We start from the raw sequence: 24,635 nt of genomic DNA, 5'->3' as shown, positions 1-24,635 counted from the left end.
TGGGGAGGGGGCACTTCCCAGGTGGCTAAGTGGTAAAGAATCCACCTGCCAAGCAGGAGACATGGGTTTGATCCCTGGGTTGGGAAGATGCCCTGGAGAAGGAAATGGCAACCCACTCCAGTATTCTTGCCTGGGAATCCCATGGACAGAGGAGCCTGGCAGGCTATAGTCCACGTGGTCGCAAAAGAGTCAGACACACGACCTGGTGACTAAACAACAATGACAACAACATCCAGACTTGGGGCTCTATAACATAGAACCCCGGCTCATGCACCATGACTCAATGCTAGATGCCATGCTGAGACTGCTGGGAAAAATTTCAGGACAGTTCACTCACAGTTGAAGAAAGCATTGAAGTCCTCATCGCTATCAAAATCAAATCGAGAGTATTCACAGCTAGGGCTGTCAGTTTTAGAAGGAAAGCCCATCTGGAAACAGAAAGATAATTGGGGGAGGGAATGAAAATGGACCCACTGAAAGAGTTTTCAATTTTAGGAGCTCAGAGACCTTTCATTTAAGAAGAGCTAAGGGTTTACATGAGTTCAGGGTTTTATGATAAATAACTGCTTCTGGTCTACACCAAGTCCACAATTTGTTCCCAGTTGGAATAGTCCTGGGAGTTGCAGAAAGAGAACAGTTTTATTTGGTACTGTCTTTCAAGTTTCTTATGGAAAATTAAATTCTGAAATCAGTTTAAGGTCTTAGAGTATAAAAATGTCTCAAAATAAAGTGCGAATACAGCAAACAATAAGTAGAATTGAGACTATTTGTCTTCTTAGATGTTGAACCCCGGGAATAAGCATGGGACTTTGTGTTTCATTCAAAAAGTACCAAAGACCACGACGGCAGAGATCTGGAACACAGTGCGCTACCTGAATCCCTTGAGGAAATAAGAGACTCCTTGAAGGGGTCCCATTCTCTGATGTTATAAATCAAGAATAAGTATCTGTCAGTTGCCAAGAGCCTCGAGGAGACCTCCGCGTGTTCATAAGCAACTCTCGACTGAGGGAGTGAGCAATCTGCTTCCACTCTCCCTTTCTTCTCATTCACGTTCCTGACTCTCATTTGGCCTTCAGAGAGTCAGATATTCACTTCCTTTGGGCATCGCCCTGACTCCACCCTCCATTCTGCTTTTAGCTTCTGAAAAGCAGTGACCACATTTTATGGTCACCGTCACTGCTCTCATCCTACCACTTCTTTTTCCTAGCACTCGGCTCAACACTTGGCACCTAAGTGCTCGCAAATATCAAAGAGTAGACACAGTAGTGAGTAGACACAGTAACGAGTTTTCTTTTTAAGGAATCAAAGACTAATATGCCTAAGGAAAGGATCTCAGTGACCAACACAGGGCTGTCAGTGGTGCCATCTAAGTCTTAAGATGTGTATTCACCTACATTCCACTTTAGGGTCCCACTGCATACCTTGACCAAGTTAGTCATAGAAGCACGCAGATATTTTGGTATTATTGCTAATAGTAAAGGGTCTCGGGATAGGATCTCATGTCGAAAGAGGGCTCCCCAAGTCATCTGAGTTGAAGAGCGCAAAAACTAAAGAAAAAAAAGAAAAACAGTCGGTTTAAGGATTTAAGTTTTATATAACCAAGACTATTACTTAGCTCAGCAATTATCCACTGTATTTTTCCATGGAAATTAAGTTCTGTAATACTTTGACTGAAACTGTCCATACTGGAGTACGTCAGCAATGACTGGTCACTACGGACCATACAGTAAAAGTAAGACAGGCTGTGGGTCACGCGCAATACCCAGAGAATGAGCTGAACTCTACCACTTTTATGCAAGAAAGCAGACAGACACCTCAGGATGATACTACAAGGAAAATCTTGGATTGGATGAAATTAATTTTGTAATAACACAATTAATCAAACCTTTTTATTTAAAGTATGCTTAGTAGCAAATTACCTGAGAAACACCTCACATCTGATTGAGCATTATCAGAATGGTATTACCTGAGGGGGTAATTGCTGATCTAGACTGCAAAAGCTAACTTGGGAAGAAGATGCAGCAATTCTCTTAATGAAATCCCACTAAAGTAATTCCCCAGGATCTTAAGAGTCACATTTTATATGTGAGCTGCTAATTATTTCAGGTCATAGCACTTGATTTTAATTTACTAAAATTTTGATTAGTTATTGCCATAAAGTTTACCTGACTTGGATGAGTTGTGAAAGCAAGAAAAGATTCCAGGTATTTTCCAAAGTTTGCTGGTATTTCTACATCAGAATCCACACCCTGTAGGACAAAAGGCCGCTATATTAATAATGCTGATGGGGAGGTCAGGGTGGAGAGTGGAGTAAGACAACTTATATCCTCAAAAATTTCAGTTTTGAAAGGACTTTATTATACTTCCTTGTGGCCTAAGGAAGACATCATTTCAAGGGCAAAACCCCAGAAAAGCTGCTCAATCATCATTAAAGTCTATTGGTTCAGTGGTTAAGAATCCACCTGCCAGTGCAGGGGACACAGGTTCGATCCCTGGTCCAAGAAGATTCTATATGCCTCAGGGCAACTAAACCTGTGCACCACAACTACTGAGCCCACTCGCCTAGAGCCTGTGCTCTGCAACAAGAGAAACCACCGCAATGAAGAGTAGCCCGCTCACCACTACTAGAGAAGACCCTTGCACAGCAATGAAGACCCAGCACAGCCACAAGTAAATGAATAAAAATTTAAAAAAAAAAAAAGAATATTCATTTCAGAAATCACTTATTTCTTCAGACCTGGTCTAGTCACATATCTGTGACTCAACCAATTAAATAATCCCTCGATGGTACACATCTTATGCCTGAAACTTCTATCCCCTCAAGCCATTCAAGCCACCAAAAAAGGCACTGATATCAAGTACAAAAGTCTGTACCAACATTCGATCTTTGAACATGTAAGGGAGTTATTTTCAGGTCAATCAGACTAAAGATTTTTTTTAAATGATTCAATAATATATCCTTTAATTTGGGAAAAGGGTTCTTTATTCGAATCCATGTTTCATGATCTAATAGGACTTTTTAAAGGGTAAGGCAACAGGTAGACTAAAGTTTTACAAGTACCAAAATGAAGAGAAGCAACACTGATTTTATGGAATAACAGATGTGAACGTTTACTATAAATATTAATAACTGACATTAAATAAATCTCTATCATTCAAATTCAACTAAGATAATTTAATCTACAGAATTATAAGAAATAATCTGTAGGGCAATGTTCCCTCAGGCTAAAGTCAAGGACACGTGTTACCCCTTACACAAATACAACTTTCTAAATCCTGTCCTCAGATGGCCTTGAAACGCTCCAGAAAGTGCTCACCAACAATGCACACAGCTGATTGCCCAGGGCACGCAGCACCTGACAGAGTCTCTTCAGGAAGACATAGTGTTTTTCGACTAAGCCTCCTCCATCAGCGGTCCTGTGAGATGAGAGGACAGTGAGATCAGCAGCACATCAAGAGCACCACAGATATTCCCCTGGAATGGACTGTATATGGTCTGTGCTCCAGTATTCAAATTTCAGGTGATTGTTACTGTTGGAAAAAAAAACAAAAAATCAACCCCCAGACCTCCAACCAAATGCTGAAAGATCGATGAGGAAGAGGGTTCAATGCAATCTCATCCTTTAAGAGGCACCCTAATTTGGGGTATTATATGGTACTGGGGTATTTTGGAATAGTAATGTAAACTCTAAGCATGACTCCACAAAACAATGCATATAAGAAACTGCATGAAAAGACAGCAATACCTAGGAAGGACTCGGATCCCTAGGGAAGCATGTAGTAACTTCTTAAACCACTGACAAAATCAAAAGGACTATACTCAAGAGAGTGAGGGACTTCCCTGGTGCTACAGTAGATGGGAATCCACCTGCCAAGGCGGGGGACAAAGGTTCAATCCCTGGTCTGGAAGATTCCATACGGTACAAAGCAACAAGAGAACCACTGAGATGAGAAGCCTGTGCGTTGCGATGAAGAGTAGCCCCTGCTTGCCACAACCAGAGAAAGCCCACACGCAGCAATGAAGGTCCAAGTACGGCCAAGGACAAATACACAATAAATAATTATTACAGAGACAGAATGAAAAGATTAGTGATAGGCTGGGCGAAAATATTTACAAAAGACACATTCGATAAAGACTATTATACAATATACACAAGAACTCTTAAAACCCAATAAAAAAACTCTGATTAAAAAATGGGCCAACAGACACCTGATCAAAGAAGATACTCAGATTAGAAATAAACATATGAAAAGAAGCTCCCCATCAAACTGCTATCAGGGAATTGCAAATACAAAAATGAGATAGCACTACACACCTATCAGAATGGCCAAAATTTGTAACTCTGAGAACACCAAATGCTGGGGAGGATAAAGAGCAACAGGAACTCTTATTCATTGCTGGTGGGAATGCAAAATAGTTCAGGCACTTTGGAAGACACTTTGACAGTTTCTTATAAAACTAAACATACTCTTACCATATGATTCAGTAATCACACTCCTTGGTAACTATCCAAAGGAGCTGAAAACATCTCTATACAAAAATCTACATATAGATATTCACAGAAGCCTTATTCCTGATTGCAAAAACTTGGAAGCAACCAAGATGCTCTTTAGTAGGAGAACGGATAAACTTTGGTACATCCACACAATAGAATATTATTCAGTGGTAAAAAGGAATGAGCTGACAAGTCATCAAAGACATGGAGGAACTCTAAATACATGATCCCGAGTGAAAAAAACAACTTGCAAAGGCAGCACACAAGGAAATCAACCCCGAATATTCACTGGACGGCCTGATGCTGAAGCTGAAACTCCAATACTTTGGCCACCTGATGCAAAGAGCCAACTCATTAGAAAAGATCCTGATGCTGGGAAAGACTGAAGGCAGGAGGAAAAGGGGATGACAGAGGGTGAGATGGTTGGATGGCATCACCAACTCGATGGATATGAGTTTGAGAAAGATCTAGGAGTTGGTGAAGGACAGGGAAGCCTGGTGTGCTGCAGTCTATGGGGTTGCAAAGAGTTGGATATGACTCGGTGACTGAACAACAATACAACAAAAGGTCAGTGGTTGCCAGGGATTGGGGTGGGAGAGGAAAGAACGGGCAGAGCATAGAAGATTTTAAGGGCACTATAATGATAACGCTGAAGCCCACAGCATGTACCCATAAAAGGTAGAACACAATATGTGTAACATGCTGTATAACACACTGTGTGTCATTGTAAGTTCCTCATCCGTTGTAACATCTGTCAGATCATAGGAAAAATAAGAGAGTTCCAGAAAACACCTACTCCTGCTTTATTGACTACGCCAGAGACTTTGACTGTGTGGATCACGACAAACTGTGGAAAAATCTGAAAGAGATGGGAATACCAGACCACCTTACCTGCCTCCTGAGAAACCTGTACGTAGGTCAAGAAGCAACAGTTAGAACCGGACATGGAACAAACAGACTGGTTCCAAATTGGGAAAGGAGTATGTCAAGGCTGTATATTGTCACCCTGCTTATTTAACTCATATGCAGAGTACATCAAGTGAAATGTTGGGCTGGATGAAGCACAAGCTGGAGTCAAGACTGACGGGAAAAATATCAATAACCTCAGAAATGCAGATGACATCACCCTTCTGGCAGAAAGCAAAGAGACACTAAAGAGCCTCTTGATGAAGGTGAAAGAGGAGTGAAAAAGCTGGCTTAAAACTCAACATTCAAAAACTGAAGATCATGGCATCCGGTCCGATCACTTCATGGTAAATAGATGGGGAAACAATGGAAACAGTGAGAGACTTTATTTTCTTGGGCTCCAAAATCCCTGCAGATGGTGACTGCAGCCATGAAATTAAAAGATGCTTGCTCCTCAGAAGAAAAGCTTTGACAAACCTAGACAGCATATTAAAAAGCAGGACATTACTTTGCCGACAAATGTCCATGTAGTTCAAGCTATGGTTTTTCCAGTAGTTGTGTATAAGCTGAGCACCGAAGAATTGATGCTTTTGAACTGTGGTGTTGGAGAAGACTCTTGAGAGTCCCTTGGACTGCAAGGAGATCCAACCAGTCAATCCTATGGGAAATCAGTCCTGAATATTCATTAGAAGGACTGATGCTGAAGCTGAAACTCCAATACTCTGGCTACCTGATGCGAAGAACAGACTCATCTGAAAAGACCCTGATGCTGGGAAAGATTGAGGGCAGGAGGAGAAAGGGAAGACAGAGGATGAGATGGTTGGACGGCATCATGACTCAATGGACATGAGTTTGAGCAAGCTCCAGGAGTTGGTGATGGACAGGGAGGCCTGGCGTGCTGCAGTCCATGGGGTCACAAAGAGTTGGACACGACTGAAAGACTGAACTCAACTGAAGTTCATCAACTCTAACAAATGTATCACTGCTGTGGGGGGAGGTCTATAATGGAGAGGCTGTGCATGTGGGGGGGCAGGGAGCATATGGGAAATCTCTGTACCTTCCCCTGAATTTTTCTGTGAACCTTAAACTGCTCAAAAAACAAAGTCTTTTTTTAAAAGACTGTATTAAAAACATTAACTTGGTGTCTCATTTCTCCAAGTCATTTAGTTCAGATGAATAATCACTTAGGTGCTATTTTAGAATGCAAATAGCTCTTTAAATTAAAAAGAGAATTTTTATTTAGTGGCAAAACCTGACCTAAAATGATGTAGCACAATTCACACTCACAAGAATTAATCAGGACTGGTGTGGACAGCAGCCATGGAGGCAGTACACTATAATGCAAAAAGCATGGGCCTCAGGGTAAGAAAGACCTAGGTAGGTGCTAGTGATGCTGAAAGGCAGTGTGGCACCTGGTTTCTGGTGCTGGCTCTGAAGTCTGACCACCTGGTTTGAATTACAGCTTTACTAACCAGTACCAGTGGCACTAATGGAGATGGGATACCTCAGTGGGAATGTCATAATCTTTAGGGAACTAAGAAATGGGACTTGGAAACAGTAACTAAAGTGGCTACCCAAAAGACACATTATTCATTTAATTAACAAGCCTCCTTAAAAACAGACCTGTAGTATCCACAGGAAAGAAAGCCATCATAAAATCTGTGTTAGAATGGACAGTGAGAGAGTTCAACTAATATATATGTGTCTCACATCTTTTCATTTGTCCTTGGCACCAAAAGTGAAGAGTATGGAAGAAAACTGGGTGTTGTGACAGTTTGAACTACTTATAATACACAGTTCTATCTGACTCTTGGGTAAGAAACACATATCAGGAAATGCTTTAATATTTTCCAGAGCAATTAGAAGAAAATAAGCACAAGCCATTATTTCAGGACCTAGAATGTGTTTACAGGTTGGTGGAATATGAGTGGGTGCTAAATCAACAGCCACAATTTATTTCTAGCAGAAGGTCTTCAAAAAGGCGAAACAGTCCCTTTAAGGGTGCCTGATTTTTCTTCTAAAAACAGGGAATTCCTGGTGGTCCTGTGATCAAGAATCTGCCTTCCAACGCAGGGGACATGGGTTCCATTCCTGGTTGGAAAACTAAGATCCCACATGCCAACTAAGCCTGCATACCTGGACTAGAGAGCCCACATACATTGCAGCCAGAGAAGCCTGCACGCTGCAATGAAGATGCAGCATAGCCAACACACACACACACAGACACAGACACACAGACACGGCAAAATAAACCATAAGAACTTCACACTGTCCTTAGAATAAAGCTCAAACTTAAAACAAAACCCAAAAAAACAGTTGACTGACTGCTAACAGATAGGAACTTTGGATATATCTAAATAAGATACAAAAATGACAAAGAAATTAGAAATCACATAGAAAAGTAGACACTCACTGTGCAGCGGAGAGTATATAATGCATGGCAACATCTCCAAATAAGACCATCAAGGGCTTCCGGTCTTCCAACTTGCCCTAGACCCAATTTTAGGGAAACACAGGTAATACAAACTATGTTACTAAAGACTTCTAAGTACTAACAACTTCTACGGCTATACTGACTTCCTAATTTTCACATAGCCCTGGGGCTAACTGAACACTGGAAAAAGGTCAACTCTTTAAATTGAAATCTGGATAAGACATATTTTAAAATGTGTTGGTGCTATTAAATAGATGAATAAAAATTAAATATGCTGGGTAATAATGATGATATGAAAACAAATTACATCTAAACATAACATTCTTCATGGAGAAAAGTCATGATCTCATTTGTTAGCTAAATCAGCTATAAAGTCAGTTAAGTCACCTTCTACAATTCTTTGACATAACACTATGTGAGTTTTAACATGACATATATACAGTTTTTCAAATGTGAAGCACCAAAACCCACAAATGTTTCAAGACCCATGTAGCCCTATACATCTCTGTATATCCTGCCAGTGGATTCCTAGAATACCGGCAAACTGTTGTGCAAAAGGCTTGAGTCAAGTAAAAGAAACAAAACACCTAACCCTTTAAATGCCTTTCACCACAGCATGGAGTGGAGCACACACAGGCATCCCTCAGAGGCTGAGGATCCAAGTCAGCCTGAAGTGGCAACTTACTTTCCTGCTGACCGCGATGAGAAGACACTCAGCTGCCCCCAGCTGAAGCTCCTGTTCGTTCAGGAGCAGGCACAGCACCTCCAGGAGTTTGCAGTTCTCAGCAGTAACGTGACTCATGGGCACCCAGTCAATGTAGCCTGCCAGAGTGTTCAGCGCCGCGACTCCTACTCGACAGTTTGCTTGGGCCTGCATGAAAAGAAGTAACTCTTAACCGTTAAGTCCTCACTAACAGGCAAGAAAGCTGTGGTTATACCCAACCTCCTTCTGTTTTCTAATTCTAAAAAGAAAACAATGGAAAAAAAATTGCTCACACAACAGTTATTGATAGGCAACTAAAAGGTTTTTTCTGATACACAATCATTTCTCAGACAATGGCGCCTCAATGTCCGTCAATAAGACCACACTGGCATGTGTGGTCATTTTATGTCCTTCAAGCAATCTCAGATATTATAATTTTAACTCCCTTTCACCATAGCTAAGTGATCAAATAAACCAAGGCTGAAGGAATTCCCTGGTGGTCCAGTGGTTAAAACTCTGGAGTTCGATGCTGAGGGCATGGGCTTGATCCCTGGTAGGGGAACTGAAGCTCCTACAAGCCGCACAGCATGGCCAAAAACAAAACAAAACAAGGCTGAGGTCACCCTCCACCAGGTGTATGCATCCCCGTGTGCTCCACAGAGAGCTCTTACCTTTGACTCCTGAGAATTATCTGTCTTCTGAAAGAAAAGAAGTATAAGGATCGCAATGTTTTTAATGAACAAAAGGCTGTGTAATAACTTCCCACCCCCATAATCTAGGCCCTCAAACAACGATTTTCAAATAGACTCAACTTTTAATTTTGGAACAGAAGACAACTTTACTAAGAACACATAACTGATATTCTCCAGAGGAGGACAGGTTATTTTAGTTTTAGTAATAAGACAGAAGGTTAATATTTAAAGAGCTTACATAAATTTATTAGAACATTAAGATCCAAAAAGACAGTTTCAAAGCGCAGTTTACAAAGAAATACAACTAACAAATGAACAATGGAAGCAGGCTTCATTGCTACTGATGAAAAGAAACAGTTAAAATTTAAGTATTAGCAATTTTTCCATACTAAAATAGACACAAATTATAACTGGCAAAGGTATACTGAAATGATGTAATGTTAGCGGAAAAAAGCAAGAAGCAAAATTAAAATGAGTAGTACAATTTATGACCATGTATATATGGACATAACTGTAGGAAAACCACATATACAAAGAATATTAAATGCTAAATAGACCAAAATAATGTCTGTTCAGTAAATTAAACAATTTATAATTTTATAAGCAGGAGTAGCAACTCCTGAAGTACTTGAAAACTTACCACCATCAGCATCAGAAAAGATTTGTTTTATAATTCTTTTTTTCAACTTTCAAAAGGTATTTTTTATAACAAAGAACAAGTATTAAGCCTTCACCAGCGGTGATCAAGGACGGGTGTTAATGGGACAGAGATGAGTAGTACAATTTCACCAGTAGTACCAGTAGTACCTTTCACCAGTATCTACTGATGCTGCCCGAGAAGGAAAAGGGATCCAGGCAGCAAAAGCCCAGGCCAGCCTTGACCCTCTACTCCCACAAGCCTGCATTCCCATTCGGATCCTATTCTGCCCCTGGAACGAGTGCAGGGCCAGGGGACAGACAGGGAGAGTGAGCCTACACATCCCATCCTAGTTCACCATTCAGCCTACTGCCCAGGGCAGGGGAAAGGATGGAAGCAGAGAAGGAACTACGAGCCAATAAGAAGCTGCAGGTACGAGAAACGTCTCTGGGTATGCTCTGGTCCTGGGAGCCTGGTTTAACAGATGGAGAAAACAGAAACTGAGGCTAACGAAAAACACCAGTGGATGTTTTTCTAACTTGTGTCACCCTGCTCTAGCATACTGGCTAGATGTCTAGGGCATCAAAGCATTCATAATTTGTTCATTTCTCTTAGGGATTAAATCTCCTAGGGGAAATAAAAATAATACCTCTTTCACCCTCAATACACATAGGTTTTTTCAATTAAAATACTTTTGATATTTTCTTTTGAAAAATCCTGGGGAGGTATTTTGGGGGAAAGAGTCCATTCTAGTAAAAAGGATGGGGCTTGAATTCCCCACAATCATTAATCAGGGGATCTTCCATAATTACTCTCTGAAAATTGGTTTCTTTATCCATAATATGGAGACAATAGTTTTCGACTCGGGGTTGTTTTTGAGGATTAAGTAACATGTAAAGCATGAAAAAGTATACAGCATAATATTAGATACTCATTGTGTCTCCCTACCCTGACAGCTAACAATACTTTGTCTTATCATTTGTGTTAGTATTCCAGAGCTCTCAAAATAAACTTTAGGAAGCTGCTGAAGGCAGAAAAAATAATGAATCTTAATGAATGCTATTTGTGTGAAATAAACATGTATGAGGAGTCTAGATTAGGGTTCTGAAACCTCAATCCTATTGACATTTTGGGTCAGATAATTCTTTATTATGGAAAACTGTTCTGGGCACTACAGGATCTTCAGCAGCATGCCTGGCCTCTACCCACTAGATGTCAGCAGCAGCCCCTAGGTGTGACAACCTGGATGGCAAAACTGCCCTCCCACTGAGAACCACTGTACTAAACTTTAAAAAATTTAGCTTCATTTTTACACTATCTCAGGAATTTTCTTACTAAAAAGGGAATTATTTTTTCTAGTATGTTCGGAACTCACTGACTTGAACCTCCTAGAAAATTAATTCCAGTTTTTCCTGTCATCTTTCTGTTTTGCTTATAAAATAGCCTTTTCTTTTACTGACCTGAACACCCTAATTCCTTGCTGCAGGATTAACTTCAAAACACACACAAACCCACTCATATCAGAAAACAGAACTTGATGAAAGGTGGGGGGTATAACCGGTATCCCTTACCACTTGTTGGTACTTGTTTACATTTTCTTGAAGTGTGTTAAGGAGAAAACTGAAGATTCTTTCCATGTTCTGGGTTAATGTTTGCTGGATATCCCTTCGTCTTTGAGGGGGTAGTGTCTGAAAGGTCACTACATCCTCTGCCAGCCGCAAAAGAATGAACATCACTAATTCAGTCTGCGTTTCCTACACCAACAGAAAGAAGGTAGTTAAATATGCTTTTTTTAAAATTGGGGTATGTATAGTTGATTTACAATATTGTGAAAACGTTGTGCATCATAAATATGACCCAAGGCTCTTTTCTGCTGACAGGACAGACAAACCAGAAAAACTCAGAAGAGCAAACAAAAACAAAACCCTGAATTGATACAGCTGTACTGCATACCCCTTGTTTGGAAAGAGTGTCCAGTTCTACTAGCATGTCAGGCCAGTGCTGTGGCCACTCCCGCTTGATCATTTCTACTACAATTCGAGACAGAACATCTTTAATATGGTTCTCCTCTTCCAAAATGTTCAGTGTTCCCTGCAAAAGAATAAGTGACATCAAGAGGTTTGCAAGACTGAATTCAAAGGAAAAAACTGGGCTGTAAGAGTGTAGAAAACTTAGGAGCAGGCCTACTTTCAAACTAAACCAACCAACCTGTTCTCCATGTCTGAGTCACCTGTCCTGCATTCTCACTGATCATTCTTCCCTCTTAAAGCTTAACAGAGGGTTGCATCAGCTAATAAAATGGCTGTCACATGGAGCAAGGAAGACATCACTGTTCTTTACAAACTGAAGAGACTTTCTTATTGTTTCATTTTGTATGAGGGCCAGAGTAGAAGAGTATGGAAATCAGGAATACATTGAAAGGCTGATAAAGTGAGAGATTCAGGAGCAACTGAATATTTTCCTAACAGTTCTAGGTTTAGAAGACACAGGAAGACCATTATTGGGACTCTCTTCTCAAGTCTGGTATCAAGTTTAATGGATTAAGATTTCTATCACATCTCCCCAGAACTAACAAAATATAAATTCTAGGTAGCTCAGTTAATAATTTTGAAGGGAGTTTTTTTTTTCTATCAAAGACACTAGACTCTGGGGATGAAAAGGACATGAATTCCCCTTTTCATGTCCTTTGTTAAAAAGAACATAAAGGCTGTGGATTCTAAATGTGTTTGTATAGTTATAGTCGAACTCCCAAAATAAACTCATTTAGCCTATTTTTTTATTGCTAGTAACATAAAATAATTCAGTTTAAAATAAAAGGAAACAGCAAAGTGCAATCTAATCTATAACTGATTAATCTAAGACTTTTATTCATTTGTTAAAAATGTTTACTTATCTCTCCCTGTCTTCATAATTTAAAAAATAGAAGTCAACACATAAAGGATTAATTAAACCAAGTAAATGGGATGAACTGTGACTTCCAGTGATGCTGGTTCTTTTTAATTTGAAGGTAACATTTAATATTATATAAATATTTAATATTATGTAGAACCCGTGAATTGTTACACAAATGCTACACTGGAAAAGTCACACTTTGTCTAAACTATCTCGTAAACCCGTCTTCCAATCAACCATTCCTTACATTTGCGATCAGCTCCATGACACTGTTCTTCAGATAGACCTTCTCCAATCGAGACATGTTGTTCCATCGAAACCTGGCCACCAAAATGTATAAAGTCAACAGAGCAACATTAGAAGCCTTCTCTTCAGGAGAGATTAGCTTTGATTCCTATGTTAAAATTATGCTGGTGATTTTACTCAGAAATTCTACTGTGGATTTTGTATCCTTCAAAAAATGGACAGAAACAGTCCACATTTAATCAAAATGCTAAAAGCAAAAAGAGTTAAATATAGACAGTGACCCATTAATTAGAATTCAGGTAGGATCTGTGCAGCTGAGCTTTCCCCCTTGATTTTATTGACAGACCATAAGCAAATACGTCTCTGGGACAACTACAACAATGTAGTTGGTTTTCAGAAACTAGAATCTGATAGTACTGACTCCCTTTCTAGACTTGCTTTGTTCAGTCACTAAGTTGTGTCTGACTCTTTGCAACTCCACGGACTGCAGCACACCAGGTTTCCCTGTCCTTCATCTCCGGCAGTTTGCTCAAATTCACGCCCACTGAGTCAGTGATGCTATCTAACTATTTTAGGCTTAGAAGGTAATAACAGCACAATTCCAGAAAAACTGTGACTAAATCTTAAAAGCTGAGGGATTCTTCAGATACACAGTAGGGGTAGGAGACTCAAGTTAGAACAGGTTTTTAGTTATTCTCATATAATCCTGGTTAGAATCCTGCCATGCACACTCAAAACTTAAGGAAAAATAAATTAAAGGCAGTGTCTTTCTAGTGTCTAATCAGGTATTTATTTACCTGTACACCACATTATTATAAAAAGACTCTGAGATTGGTGGGCATATATTAGGAGCTCAATAAATGCTAAGTGATGTGAGCTAATATTTGCAGAGTGCTTAGTATGTACCATGCACTTTACACAGATGAAGAAACTAGGGAAAGGTTAAGTTCTGTATGAGAGCTCCCAATAGGCTGTGATGACCTCTAGGAAGCATTCCTTTCTGCCTGGGGATTGCTCTTTTCTACTCACCTAAAGACTATCTCTAAGAGTTATATAAGAAATAAAGATTTGCTCTCTCACATACTTGACAACGTGTTCCAGGATCTGAAGGCCAAAATGTCTGACGATGGCAATTTGTGTTTTCTCAGCCAACCGCAAACCACAGGGGACACAGACAGGGCACTTTTCTTTAAACTCCTCACAAAACTGAAAAAAAGAAAAGTTAGTGTTTCCCTTAGGAGCCAAGAGAAAGTAGGACTAGGAAAAAAAACAGAACTCCAACCTGAGCTATTGTTTTAAGTGGCAAAATTTAGATAAATATTATATAAAGGATTATTTTCACTTTGATAGTTCCAGTGCAATGGCCAATTAGTGTTGGAAAAAATAAATAATGTGACCTATATGAGTAAAAAACTGTTAGAGATAAACCCGTGAAGCACATGGGGGTGAAATGACGATTACTAGGGTTAAAAACCTTTGGTTGGGGGAGGAATAAAGCAAATGTGGAAAAGTCTTTACAACTGCTGAGTTTAGGTGATAGGTATACACAAGATCATTACAGCATTCTACTTATGTTATTTCATATGAGTTTAGGTGATAGGTATACACAAGATCATTATAGCATTCTACTTATGCTATTTCATAGTAAAACAACAAACAGAACCCAAATACTTCTGATTCCAAATCCTATGGCATACATCTATACATTGTAAAACTTCCTCCAAGTGATGTTCACTCTACTTCATGAAGTTACATCTCTTAAAACACACACAGTACTGTTCCAGTGGTCATTTCTCATTGCCCACATACATTGTTTGATGGGGGAATAAACTCAAATCGTATTAGCATCCCCATTTGTTTTGTGTTAGCTTTCCTAATTTACACAAGAAGCAGTCTCAGTAGTAGAGAATCTGGCAGTCAAGAAAACTACTTTCAGGAAACCAAAAACCCCTTGCTAAAATGCAAAATAAGTGGTAGAAGTTCAGCTTTGCGCAAAATAGTCTAAGAATATCACACAGTAAAAAACATGGGGGTGGGGGGTTGAGAATTAAGCCAGAAATATCCAAGACACAGAAGCGGGTTAGGGAGAAGTGTAGGGATGTAAGTAAAAGGGCACTAGAGAGGCTGGAGCTCGGTTAGGGCGAGTCAGGAGAGTGTGTCAGCAGGAAAACGTTTAGTGAGGGAGACTATAAAGAATGTGGCCGATGTTGGGGACGGGTTGGACACGTGCTCCACGGGAAGGAGATGGGATGCAGGAATGTGGGGGTTAGGGGAATAAAGTGGGTTCAGCCAGCTGTGGAGGGGATCGTGGTGCGAAGAAGAGTAAACAGAAGCGGGGAGAGGGGGAGGAGAGGGCAGTGGGGAGTGTCGGTGAGAAGAGATGGCTGGAAGCAGGGACCAGAGCGTCCCGGGAAAAGGGTAGGCGCGGCGAGCAAAGAAGGCGGGGAGTGGGAAGAGGCGCGGAGAGCTGCAAGGGGGAGGGCCCCCCGGGGTTGGGACCGAGGTCCAGGGGCCGCGTGGGCGGGAGACGGCCAGCGTCGTGGGCTGCGCCGGGACTGCTGAGGCTGGGGGAGGGTCTCGGGGCAAGCCCGGGTGGCCAGAACTCAGGTACCTTGAGGGCTTCTAGCCGGTAACGCTGGGTGGAGCTGGGGTCCATCATGATCGTCACCGCTTTCACCAGCTGCTCGCACAGCGCGTTCACTCGATCCATCGCCATGAGTAGTGCCACGCACCACGAGCGCGCAGCACCGCAGTCCTGGGAGCACGAGGCACGGACGGCTCCGTTGGCGGGACCACACGCTGGTACCGGGCCGCGGCGGGCCGAGGCGGGGCGGTGAAGAGCAGGAGGAGGAGCGTGAGCCGCCGAAGATCCAGCCGGGAAAGAGCCGGCGCTGCGCACGCGCTCGACGTGCCAGTGCGCATGCGCCCGCGGAAGTGGCGGCTCCCTTATGACGGTTGCTCCTTGGTGGGCGGAGCGAGAGATTTTGGGGCCGCGGTACGCAGGCGCGTCAACGGTCCCCGGCGGCGCGCGCGCTGTGCGATTGTCAGGAAGGCGGTGTGCCGGTTGTGCTAGCCAAGGCTGGACCCGCCCGTCTGTGCTGGCAGCTGCCTAGGCAAGAGCCGGCTGCGACTCTCGGTTCTTTTCTCCGTCGTCCCGGGGAACAAATCTGCCTCGAAACCGACTGATCCGTTCCCAGAAAGCGGACAAATATTCAAGACCGCTTTAACGTCCTTCCAGTGGACACTTAGCCCAGTCTCGACGGCGTCCGCGGGTGGCGGTTTTGCCAAGTGTCGTCACATTGGTAAGAGAATTTAGAACCGTTCGGTATCTCTGTTTTTAGACTTTTCATGTTGCCTTGGCTATTGGTTGTATAATAGAGCAGTGATTGAGGACAACATTGGACCGAAATTTCAATGAAGTAGAAAGCGTTGCTTACAGAAAAGGCCCTCGTATTGCCTTTTAAGAGAATTTTTCTTGTGGGGAAAAATGGTAGCTCTTAAACTTCCCTCTTCACTTGTACTTGTTTTCCTTGGCTGTGTTATCACCTGATAGGCACTAAATGTGTTGTGTACAGATCTTGGTAAATCGAGATCGTTAAAGATGAGGAATTGCAAATACCGAAGGTTTGTACAGTTTTGGTCATTTGAGGTGTTTGGTCATTTGAGGTGTAGCCTAATCCTTATTCCCAAAGGAAAGTTTTAACATAGAGTGTGTTTCACTTTTTATCTTTAAAAAGCTGTTGCTTTCTCCAGCAAAATACGTAAACTGAAAACTAAAACAGTTAAAATCTAAATATCCGTTTTTGGTGTTTGAATATTTAGGAAATGTTTGCTGTACTTAAATCACTGCTCCCTGTTCCTACTCCACTTCTAGTATTTGTATCTAATACGGTACCTAGGGGTGTGTCCGTGAGACAATGCATTTACTATTTTTAATCCAATGTAAGTCTGTGTGTGTATATGTGTGTGTGTGAGAGAGAGGCATTGCATTTACTGTTTTTAATCCGATGTAAGTCTGTGTGTGTGTGTGAGACAATGCATTTACTATTTTTAATCCAATGTAAATCTGTGTGTGTATGAGACAATGCATTTGCTATTTTTTAATCAATATTAATCTATTCAAAGACTACACAAAAGCCACTTCAGGGCAAAGTGATTTCTGGTATGGTATGGTTTAAAGTATTACATTCTGCCTGTTTTCAGTGAGTGGAATTTGTAAGGAATTAATACCTTGACTCGGGGAAAGCAATGGCACCCCACTGCAGTACTCTTGCCTGGAGAATCCCATGGACGGAGAAGCCTGGTAGGCTGCAGTCCATGGGGTCGTTAAGAGTCGGACACGACTGAGCAACTTCAGTTTCACTTTTCACTTTCATGCATTGGAGAAGGAAATGGCAACCCACTCCAGTGTTCTTGCCTGGAGAATCCCAGGGATGGGGAGCCTGGTGGGCTGCCGTCTATGGGGTTGCACAGAGTCTGGACACGACTGAAGGGACTTAACAGCAACAACAGCAATGCCTTGACTACTCTGATTTTTTGAAGTCATCATTTTTACCCCTAATCTTTCAGCTTTGTAGTAGCATGACACTTTTTTCAAGGTGAATGTTAATTTTTGACACTTAAAAAAAAATACAGTTGAGTGCCTACTCAACTGTAAAACCTGTGTTCTTTCATATTTAAATCATGAATTACTGGTATCTCCACAAATATCTTGTTTACGTTAGGTCAGTGGTTTCCAATCTCTGCTGCGCATTAGAGAAGACTTTTAAAAATTGCGATGCCCATGTCACACCCATACTGATTAAGTTAGATGTCTGGTAGTAGAAGCCAGAAATCAATAGTGTTTAAAGGTTCCTAGGTTATTCCAATCTGTAGTAAAGTTTGAGAGCCACTGCTTTCGTTTACTAAAGCCTTCTTTCAGATTTCTAACAATGTTAAATGAAAACATTAGCCTCTGTCAACAGTTTATAAGGTTCTTTCAATCTAGCATCCATACCTTTACGTATGTCTGTCTACAAATAGTGTGTAGTATTTTCTTTTTTTTTGGTCTTCTTTTTGTCTTCAAAAGTTGAACATGAATAGATAGAAAATCAGTATCAGAACACTACAAAGTAATTGTTACAGGCCAGATCCACTGATGGGTGCTCAGAAGTTCAAAATTTGAAGAGAAACAGGGTATGTGCATAGTCTCAAAGTATCTCTTCTAAGAAAGGAAAAAATAGTAACTTTACAGTGAGAAACCTAGCAAACACTGTCAATATTCAATGATACGTTTACCATCACTAGTATTAAGACATAGTGACATCATGTACCTCCAAACATGATACATGACTTGAGAAAAGCAGAACACTTCCACAATGTTCTTGCCTGGAATGTATAACCTCAATCTTATCAAGAGAAAACATCAGGGCTTCCCTGATGGCTCCGATGTAATGAAGCTACCTACCAATGCAGGAGACACAGGTTTGATCCCTGACCCAGGAAGATCCCACATGCCTCAGAGCAATTAGGCTGGTGCTCTAGAGCCCAGGAGTTGCTGCTTCTAAAGTCCACACACCTAGAGGCTGTTCTACGCAACAAGAGAAGCACTGCAGTGCGAAGCCTGTGCATTGCAACTAGACAGTAGCCCCCACTCACAACAACTAGAGAAGAGCACAAGCAACAGTGAAGACCCGGCACAGCCAAAATAAATACAATTTTTTTAAAAGAATTTATTTAAAAAAAGGGGGGACAACATCAGACAAACCTAAATTGAGAGATGTTCTCAAAGCAACTGAGTAGTTCCCTTTGAAACTGTCAAGGTCATGAGAAACATGAAATGGCACTGATTGGAGAACACTAAGGAGATGTGATGACTAAGACTGGATCTTAAGCTGGATTCTGGAGCCAAAAATAGACATTAATGGGAGTAACTGGTAAAATTCAAGTAAAGTTTGTAGTGTGAATATTATACTAATGTTCATTTTTTAGTTTCGATAATTGTGCTGTGTAAAATGTAGCATTAGGGGAAACTGGGTATGGGAGAACCCTACTATGTTTGCTACTTTTCTGTAAGTATAAAAGTTTTTCAAAATAAAGAGTTTTAAAATGCACAGGAATGCTTTGATACTATATATTATTTTGTGCTTCTCTTTACCCTGAACTTACATTTGAAATTTGTCTGTCCATTAGATTAACTGTTGGCTTTATCCCACCACTGATGTACACTGTAATTTGCATTTGTACATGCAGTTTGCATTGATGTACATGTAATTTGCATTTCCCTATGCCTAATGACATTGAAAAGGCAGAGGAACCAGAGATCAAATTGCCAACATCCGCTGGCAATGGAAAAAGCAAGAGAGTTCCAGAAAAACATCAATTTCTGCTTTATTGACTATGCCAAAGCCTTTGACTGTGTGGATCACAATCAACTGTGGAAAATTCTGAAAGAGATGGGAATACCAGACCACCTGATCTGCCTCTTGATAAATTTGTATGCAGGTCAGGAAGCAACAGTTAGAACTGGACATGGAACAACAGACTGGTTCCAAATAGGAAAAGGAGTACCTCAAGGCTGTATATCGTCACCCTGTTTATTTAACTTATGTGCAGAGTACATCATGAGAAACGCTGGACTGGAAGAAACACAAGCTGGAATCAAGATTGCCGGGAGAAATACCAGTAACCTCAGATATGCAGATGACACCACCCTTATGGCAGAAAGTGAAGAGGAACTAAACAGCCTCTTGATGAAAGTGAAAGTGGAGAGTGAAAAAGTTGGCTTAAAGCTCAACATTGAGAAAACAAAGATCATGGCATCCTGTCCCATCACTTGATGGGAAATATATGGGGAAACAGTGGAAACAGTGTCAGACTTTATTTTTTGGGCTCCAAAATCACTGCAGATGGTGACTGCAGCCATGAAATTAAAAGACGCTTACTCCTTGGAGGGAAGGTTATGACCAACCTAGATGGCATATTCAAAAGCAGAGACATTACTTTGCCAACAAAGGTTCGTCTAGTCAAGGCTATGGTTTTTCCTGTGGTCACGTATGGATGTGAGAGTTGGACTGTGAAGAAGGCTGAGCACCGAAGAATTGATGCTTTTGAACTGTGGTGTTGGAGAAGACTCTTGAGAGTCCCTTGGACTGCAAGGAGATCCAACCAGTCCATTCTGAAGGAGATCAGCCCTGGGATTTCTTTGGAAGGAATGATGCTAAAGCTGAAACTCCCGTACTTTGGCCACCTCATGCGAAGGGTTGACTCATTGGAAAAGACTCTGATGCTGGGAGGGATTGGGGGCAAGAGGAGAAGGGGACGACAGAGGATGAGATGGCTGGATACACAGTGATACACTGACTCGATGGACTGAGTCTGAGTGAACTCTGGGAGTTGGTGATGGACAGGGAGGCCTGGCGTGCTGCGATTCGTGGGGTTGCAAAGAGTCGGACACGACTGAGCGACTGATCTGAATGACATTGAGCCCATTTTCATGTGCCTGTTGACTATCTGAATATCTTCTGTAAAGTGTTCAGTTCTTTGGGGGGGGAAATGGGTATTTTTTAAAGCTTTTAATGTTATTATCCTTCTAAACTTGTATCAATTTGTTATTCTCCTGCCAGCAGTATATGAAAATGCCTGTTTCATTCTTGTTAGTTTCCATGCTCCCATGCTTATGGTAATTCGACAATGAAAGAATGGAAATACAGCTTTCTTTGGTGATTTAGATTCAATATCCTTTCTAACTGTTCATAATATATTGTCTTACAGGAAAATGACTGATGGAAGAGACCGGGTAGTTGCTCTAGTGGACATGGACTGTTTTTTCGTTCAAGTGGAACAGCGGCAAAATCCTCATTTGAGGAATAAACCTTGTGCAGTTGTACAGTACACATCATGGAAGGGTGGTGGGTATGTATCATAGTTATTCTTATAACTCTAAACTACGGTTTTAATTTCTGAGAATACATGGCACTATGCTAGGTCCTGTTTTTGAGAGTTCTGAACTGCTGTGTTTGAGAATGAATAGTAGTATCAGTGGGACTTCCCTGGCAGTCCAGAGGTTAAGACTGCACTCCAGAGGGTATGGGTTCCATCCCTGGTCAGGGAACTAAGATCCCATATGCTGTTGTGTGGCCAAAAAGTTTAAAAAAAATAATAGTAGCATCAGTGGCCAAAAAGTTTCTACCATTATGTTTATAACCTAGTTGTCATGAAATTTTATGATCATGTGAAATTGTTATGATCATGTAATATTTTTGCTCCATGGCCAAAAAATAGTAGCATCTGTGATCAAAAAGTTTCTATTCTGTTTTAACCTATTCATCATGCTGAATTTTAATTACTTTTGCTTATGATCATGTCATGTTTTTGCTCCCCCTTTTTTCCTAACCTTAGAATAGTTGCAGTAAGTTATGAAGCTCGTGCATTTGGGGTCACTAGAAACATGTGGGCAGATGATGCTAAGAAGTTATGTCCAGATCTTCTACTGGCACAAATTCGTGAGCTCCATGGAAAAGCTAACCTCACCAAGTAAGAAGAGAAGATGGCTTAAGGGGAGTGGAGGAGTTGGAATCATTTCGTGAGGCTAGGAACTGGTGTTTTCTAATTTGTTTTGTGTGAGTCACATCTGAAAAGGTTCCCTTCAGTCAGCCAACTTTTCAGTGTGAAATGAAAACAGATTTTAATATTATATTTTAGGACAGTTGAGAATCATTATTACCTATAATGATATCTACCCTTAATACCTTTTCAGTTCCTTAAATGTTTAAAAATTGGTTATTGTAATTAAAACTTAATACCAGTTCCCATGTTCTCAGGCCAAAACTGTGAAATTTTTCATTGGCAGTGTCTCTTAAATTTCACATCGTTATAAAGTAAATTCTAGTATTATCTACCCCACCCCTCCCCACTCATTCCTACATACACACACAGATGAGGGGCAAGTTTAGAGAGGTTAAATAATTTAATTTCACACAGCTAAGAAGTAGAAGACAGGATTCAACTTTTTTTCAGATCCCCACGTTCTCACAGTACACTATACTGTGTGTGGTGGTGTGTGTAGGGATCATGCTTTGACTTGGGACTTGAGATATTCCTGAATTCACCTATCAGAAGTCTAAAAGTGAGTGTCATAGCCAACCTCGCATTGGAATTACTGCCAGAAAAGAAGACAGATTTAACTGAAGATTAATACTATTACTCTAAAGTAGAATTAATTTAGCTAATGGACATATGTTACATTGCATTGAATAGAATTTTATGCTGGCTGGGAAAGACAGTGTCATGTCCCAGAAATATAGTTGACTTCACAGTGTGATTTTGAAAAGCCACATGCCACCAACTTTATACTGGATCATTTATTTTACCCTTAAAATCTTCATCAAGTAACGAACAAAGGCAGTTTTTAAAAAATTTAAGAATATGTTTATAGACCAGAAAGTTATGAAGACCTGGATAATTTAAAATTATTTTAATAGTTAACTTGAGATGCCACATTATAAAAATAAAAATATGATTTGCAGAAACATATATATATATGTATATATACACACTAAGTTTTTCAAGTATTTGTAAAAATACCTTGGAGTAATTTATTCAAGTCTGTGAAGGAACACCAGCTACTGCAAAAGAGCATCCTTTCCTTGGTCTGTATGTATGTGAGTATATTATGCTGTCATGCTCTTAGGTACCGGGATGCCAGTATGGAAGTGATGGAGGTAATGTCTCGTTTTGCTGTAATGGAACGTGGCAGCATTGATGAGGCTTATCTAGACCTGACCAGTGCTGTGCAAGAGAGACTACAAAAGCTCCAAAATCAGCCTATCTCAGCAGACTTGTTGCCAACCACCTGCATTGAAGGGTTTCCGCAAGGGCCTACAACAACAGAAGGGACTGTTGAGAAAGGTACTTCCATAGCATCAGTATTGCTTCTGCTTCCTGCCTTTGGAACCTGCTTTGCTTGGTCACACTGCTCCTCCTTGGATTCAATGAAAGGAAACTTAACCTACAACGGGAATGAATCTCAAGGACTCACATGGAAGGATATACAAATTCTCTTATCTTTCCAGGTATATGGATATTGAGAAGCTGTGAAATCTGTAAAATCAAGTTTCTCCTTAAGCATAACTAGGGCAGGTTAAAGTTATCAGTAGAAGGCTGACTGAGCACTTCCATTATTTGTAGGTTAATGTATAACTTGGTTCATAAGAAGGGTGAGCTTTTTAAAGGGGACCTCAAAAACGGAGTTGAGCTACTCACAGGATGATGTCATCAGTGAGCTGCTCAAGGCCTCTTATTTTATTTGACTTATTTTACTCCTTTTCCCTTCATAGTGATTCCCCTCACTCCCTTCCTACCCCACAAACCCTCTGGCATTCACTTACATAGATCTTCTTAAACATGTATATGTCTTTACAAATTGTACAGTAGTGTTGCTTTGTTTTAATTGTTTATTTATTTTATTTGATAATTATCATTTTTTCATTTATTTTTTTGAAGTGTAGTCAATTTACTATTAGTTTCAGGTGTACAACATAGTGATTCAATATTTTTATAGATTATATTCCATTTAAAGTTATTATAAAATAATGACTATATTTCCCTGTGCTGTATCCATTTATTTTATACACAATAGTTTGTAACTCTGAAACCCCTGCCTCTAACTTGCCCCTTCTCCTTCCCTTTCCTCACGGTAACAACTAGTTTGTTCTCTATATCTGAGTCTGTTACAGTTTTGTTGTATTCATTTGTTTATATTTTAGATTCCACATATAAGTGATAACATACAGTATTTGTCTTTCTTTGACTCAATGTGTGCTATTAAAACTTGTGTTTTTATATAATGTGTCCTTTTAAAACTTGTGCTAGAGTTTTAAAAGCACACATTATATAAGTGAAAAGATGTTCAACATCAATAATTAGTAGAGAAATGCAAATCAGAAATACAATGAGGTATCCCTCATACCAGTCAGAAGGGCCATCATCCAAAAAATCTCCAAATAAAAATGCTGGAGAGGATGTGGAGAAAAGGGAATCCTTGTACACTGTTGGTGGGAATGTAAATTGGTACAGCCACTATGGAAAACAGTTTTGGAGGTTCCTTAAAAAACCAGAAATAGAACTACCATATAACCCATCAATCCCATTTCTGGAGTATATACCCAGAGAAAACCATAATTCAAAAAGATACATGCACCCTAGTGTTCATTGCAGCACTATTTACAATAGCCAGGACATGGAAGCAACTTAAATGCCCATCAGTAAAGGAATGGATAAAGAAGATGTGGTACATATATGCAATGGAGTATTACTCAGCCATAAAAAAGAAGAAAATAATGCCATTTGTAGCAGCATGGATGGACCTAGAGATTGTCATACTGAGTGAAGTAAGACAGACAAATACATGATATGTGAAATTTTTTAAAAATTGATTTTTGTGTGTGTGAAATAAAAAAAAAAAGAGGTACAAATGAACTTATCTACAAAACAGAAGTAGAGTCGATGTAGAAAACAAACTTGTGGTTACCAGGGGATAAGGAAGGGAGGAATAAGTTGGGAGATTGTAACTGACATATATACACTACTATATATAAAATTGGAGAAGGCAATGGCACCCCACTCCAGTACTCTTGCCTGGAAAATCCCA

General features: G+C 40.4%; 2 protein-coding genes across 3 annotated transcripts in view; one reads left to right on the top strand and one right to left on the bottom strand.

Annotated features, from left to right (window-relative positions):
* Positions 1 to 15,909, bottom strand: part of XPO5 (exportin 5) — a 43,543-nt gene extending 27,634 nt beyond the window's left edge. Inside the window, exons 1-12 of the mRNA XM_010863125.1 lie at positions 15,618 to 15,909; positions 14,091 to 14,212; positions 13,008 to 13,080; positions 11,822 to 11,959; positions 11,440 to 11,622; positions 9,211 to 9,237; positions 8,522 to 8,707; positions 7,816 to 7,892; positions 3,318 to 3,417; positions 2,166 to 2,249; positions 1,422 to 1,547; positions 338 to 428 (exon numbers count right to left, since the gene is read on the bottom strand). Of these exons, the coding sequence (XP_010861427.1) occupies positions 338 to 428; positions 1,422 to 1,547; positions 2,166 to 2,249; positions 3,318 to 3,417; positions 7,816 to 7,892; positions 8,522 to 8,707; positions 9,211 to 9,237; positions 11,440 to 11,622; positions 11,822 to 11,959; positions 13,008 to 13,080; positions 14,091 to 14,212; positions 15,618 to 15,722 (1,312 nt within the window). The 5' untranslated portion in view covers positions 15,723 to 15,909. The remainder of the gene's footprint in view (positions 1 to 337; positions 429 to 1,421; positions 1,548 to 2,165; positions 2,250 to 3,317; positions 3,418 to 7,815; positions 7,893 to 8,521; positions 8,708 to 9,210; positions 9,238 to 11,439; positions 11,623 to 11,821; positions 11,960 to 13,007; positions 13,081 to 14,090; positions 14,213 to 15,617) is intronic.
* Positions 15,910 to 16,000: 91 nt separating this feature from the next.
* POLH (polymerase (DNA directed), eta) overlaps positions 16,001 to 24,635 on the top strand; it is a 29,338-nt gene continuing 20,703 nt past the window's right edge. The window contains exons 1-4 of one of the 2 annotated variants that reach the window (XM_010863119.1): positions 16,001 to 16,308; positions 20,759 to 20,899; positions 21,386 to 21,520; positions 22,677 to 22,894. In XM_010863119.1, the coding sequence (XP_010861421.1) occupies positions 20,763 to 20,899; positions 21,386 to 21,520; positions 22,677 to 22,894 (490 nt within the window). In that variant the 5' untranslated portion in view covers positions 16,001 to 16,308; positions 20,759 to 20,762. Of the gene's footprint in view, positions 16,309 to 20,758; positions 20,900 to 21,385; positions 21,521 to 22,676; positions 22,895 to 24,635 lie in introns of those variants that run through there. The other variant, XM_010863120.1, reaches the window with a different exon arrangement.

This window comes from Bison bison, unplaced genomic scaffold (genome assembly GCF_000754665.1).
Source record: "Bison bison bison isolate TAMUID 2011002044 unplaced genomic scaffold, Bison_UMD1.0 scf7180017864487, whole genome shotgun sequence".
NCBI lineage: Eukaryota > Metazoa > Chordata > Mammalia > Artiodactyla > Bovidae > Bison > Bison bison.
This window is presented reverse-complemented; position numbering and strand designations above follow the sequence as displayed.